This window comes from Calidris pugnax, unplaced genomic scaffold, assembly GCF_001431845.1.
Source record: "Calidris pugnax isolate Ruff unplaced genomic scaffold, ASM143184v1 scaffold618, whole genome shotgun sequence".
Taxonomy (NCBI): Eukaryota; Metazoa; Chordata; class Aves; order Charadriiformes; family Scolopacidae; genus Calidris; species Calidris pugnax.
Window position 1 is genome coordinate 16,683 of NW_015091307.1, and position 2,782 is coordinate 19,464.

The 2,782-nt window shown below is 53.4% G+C and overlaps 1 protein-coding gene across 1 annotated transcript in view; it reads right to left on the reverse strand.

Moving 5' to 3' along the window:
* Positions 1-1,152, reverse strand: part of LOC106899174 (maltase-glucoamylase, intestinal-like) — a gene marked incomplete at its 3' end in the record, with an annotated part of 17,185 nt that extends 16,033 nt beyond the window's left edge. The window contains exon 1 of the mRNA XM_014960882.1: positions 1,147-1,152. Coding sequence (XP_014816368.1) covers positions 1,147-1,152 — 6 coding nt within the window. The remainder of the gene's footprint in view (positions 1-1,146) is intronic.
* Positions 1,153-2,782: the final 1,630 nt, after the last annotated feature.

Below are 2,782 nucleotides of genomic sequence, written 5' to 3' on the forward strand. Positions count from 1 at the left end.
ACACACACACACGTCACACGAACCGCGGGCGGGGGGGCGGGGGGGAGGGTCACGATAGAGTCACGATAGAGCCATGATGGTGTCCCAGTAGAGCCCCCCAAGAGTGTCACGATAGAGCCCCGATAGTGTCACGATAGAGCCCTGATAGTGTCGCGATAGAGCCCCAATCGTGTCATGACAGTGTCCCAGTAGAGCCCAACAGTGTCACGACAGAGCCCCAATAGTGTCATGATAGAGCCCCGATAGAGCCATGTTACTGTCGTGATAGAGCCCCAATAGTGTCACGATAGCGCCCCGATAGAGCCCTGATAGTGTCACGACAGCGTCCCAGTAGAGGCCCCCCAACAGTGTCACGATAGAGCCCCGATAGAGCCATGTTACTGTCACGATAGAGCCCCAAGAGTGTCACAATAGAGCCCCAATAGAGCCCTGATAGTGTCACGATAGAGCCCCAATAGAGCCCTGATAGTGCCACGATAGAGCCCCCATAGTGTCATGACAGTGTCCCGATAGAGCCCCCCAAGAGTGTCATGATAGTGTCATGATAGAGCCCTGATAGCGCCCCGATAGTGTCACAATAGAGCCCCGATAGAGCCATGTTACTGTCGCGATAGAGCCCCGATAGTGTCATGACAGTGTCCCAATAGAGCTCCCCGACAGTGTCATGACAGAGCCCCGATAGTGTCCCAAGAGTGCCCCAATAGTGTCACGATAGTGCCCCGATAGAGCTCAATAGTGTCACGATAGAGCCCCCCACTCGTGCCTCGATAGACCCCCAAATGTCACAATAGAGCCCCAACAGAGCTCCCCAACAGCGTCACGATAAAGCCCTGATAGTGTTGTGATAGAGCTGGGAGTGTCGCGATAGTGTCACAGTAGAGCCCTGAAAGCGTCGTGACAGTGTCCTGATAGAGCTCCCCAATAGTGTCACGATAGAGCCCCAATAGTGTCACGATAGACCCCCAAGTGTCGTGATAGAGCCCCCCCCGTAGTGTCCCGAGAGCCCCCTAATAGTGTCACGATAGAGCCCCAATAATGTCACGATAGAGCTCCCTGATGGTGTCCCCATAGCGTCATGATAGTGTCGCGATAGAGCCCCGTTAATGTCTCGATAGACCCTCAAGTATCACGATAGAGCCCCGATACCGCCATGATAGTGTCACGATAGAGCCCTGATAGTGTCACGATAGACCCCCAAGTGTCACAACAGAGCCCCCAAGTATCACAATAGTGCCCCAATAGAGCCCCCCAGTAGCGTTTTGATAGACCCCCAACTGTCGTGATAGAACCCCAATACTGTCGTGATAGAGCCCTGGCAGTGTCACGATAGTGTCGCGATAGTGCCCCAGGGGCCCGTAGACGGCTCAGGCAGCGGTGACAGTCGTGATAGTCACGGGAAGAGCCGTGACAGTCGTGACAGAGCTGCGATAGTCGTGACGGAACCACGATAGTCGTGACAGAACCACGATAGTCGCGATAGAGGTGTGATAGAGCCGTGGTAGTCGCGATAGACCAGCGATAGAGTTGTGATAGGGGCACGATAGTCGTGATAGAGGCATGATAGAGGCACAACAGAGTCACGATAGGGGCATGAGAGTCGTGATAGAGGTGTGATAGTCACGATAGAGGTGCGATAGGGGCTTGATAGAGGCGTGATAGTCGTGATAGAGGTGTGATAGTCGTGATAGAGGTGTGATAGGGGCACAATAGTCGTGATAAAGCCGTGATAGAGGCTTGATAGAGCTGCAATAGGGGCACAGTAGTCGTGATAGGGGCGTGATAGTCACGATAGAGGCACGATAGTCACGATAGAGTTGTGATAGGGGCATGATAGTCGTGATAGAGCCACGATAAAGGTGTGATAGTTGTGACAGAGCTGTGATAGTCATGACAGAGCCGTGATAGAGCCACGATAGGAGTGCAATAGTCATGATAGAGTCGTGTTAGAGGTGTGATAGTCGTGATAGAGGCACGATAGTCACGATAGAGTCGCGATAGAGCTGTGATAGAGGCACGATAGTCATGATAGAGGTGCAATAGTCACGATAGAGGCACAATAGAGGCGTGATAGTCATGATAGAGGCACAATAGAGGCGTGATAGGGGCACGATAGAGTGGCGATAGGGGCACGATAGTCGTGATAAAGCTGTGATAGGAGTGCAATAGTCACAACAGAGTCGTGATAGAGGTGTGATAGAGGCACGATAGTGGTGATAGGGGCACGATAGTCACGATAGAGTCGTGATAGAGGCATGATAGTCGTGATAGAGGCACGATAGAGGTGCGATAGTCATGATAGAGCCGCGATAGGGGTGCAATAGTCACAACAGAGTCGTGATAGAGGTGTGATACTTGTGATAGGGGCATGATAGAGTCGTGATAGGGGCACGATAGTCACGATAGAGTTGTGATAGAGGTGCAATAGTCACGATAGAGGCGTGATAGAGGTGTGATAGTCGTGATAGAGCTGTGATAGAGGCACGATAGTCGTGATAGAGCTGTGATAGGGGCACGATAGTCGCGATAGGGGCACGATAGAGGTGTGATAGTCGTGATAGAGCTGTGATAGGGGCACGATAGTCGCGATAGGGGCACGATAGGGGCACGATAGTCGCGACAGTCGTGATAGCGGTGACGGGGCCTCACCTCGTCGCGGGTGACGAGCAGCAGCAGGAGCCGGAGCCGGTCGAGGCTTCGGTTCATCCGGTCGCGGCGACGCTTCTCCATCAGCGGCTTCAGGAGCTGCCGGGGCCAGACTGGGTCAGACTGGGACGGACTGGGA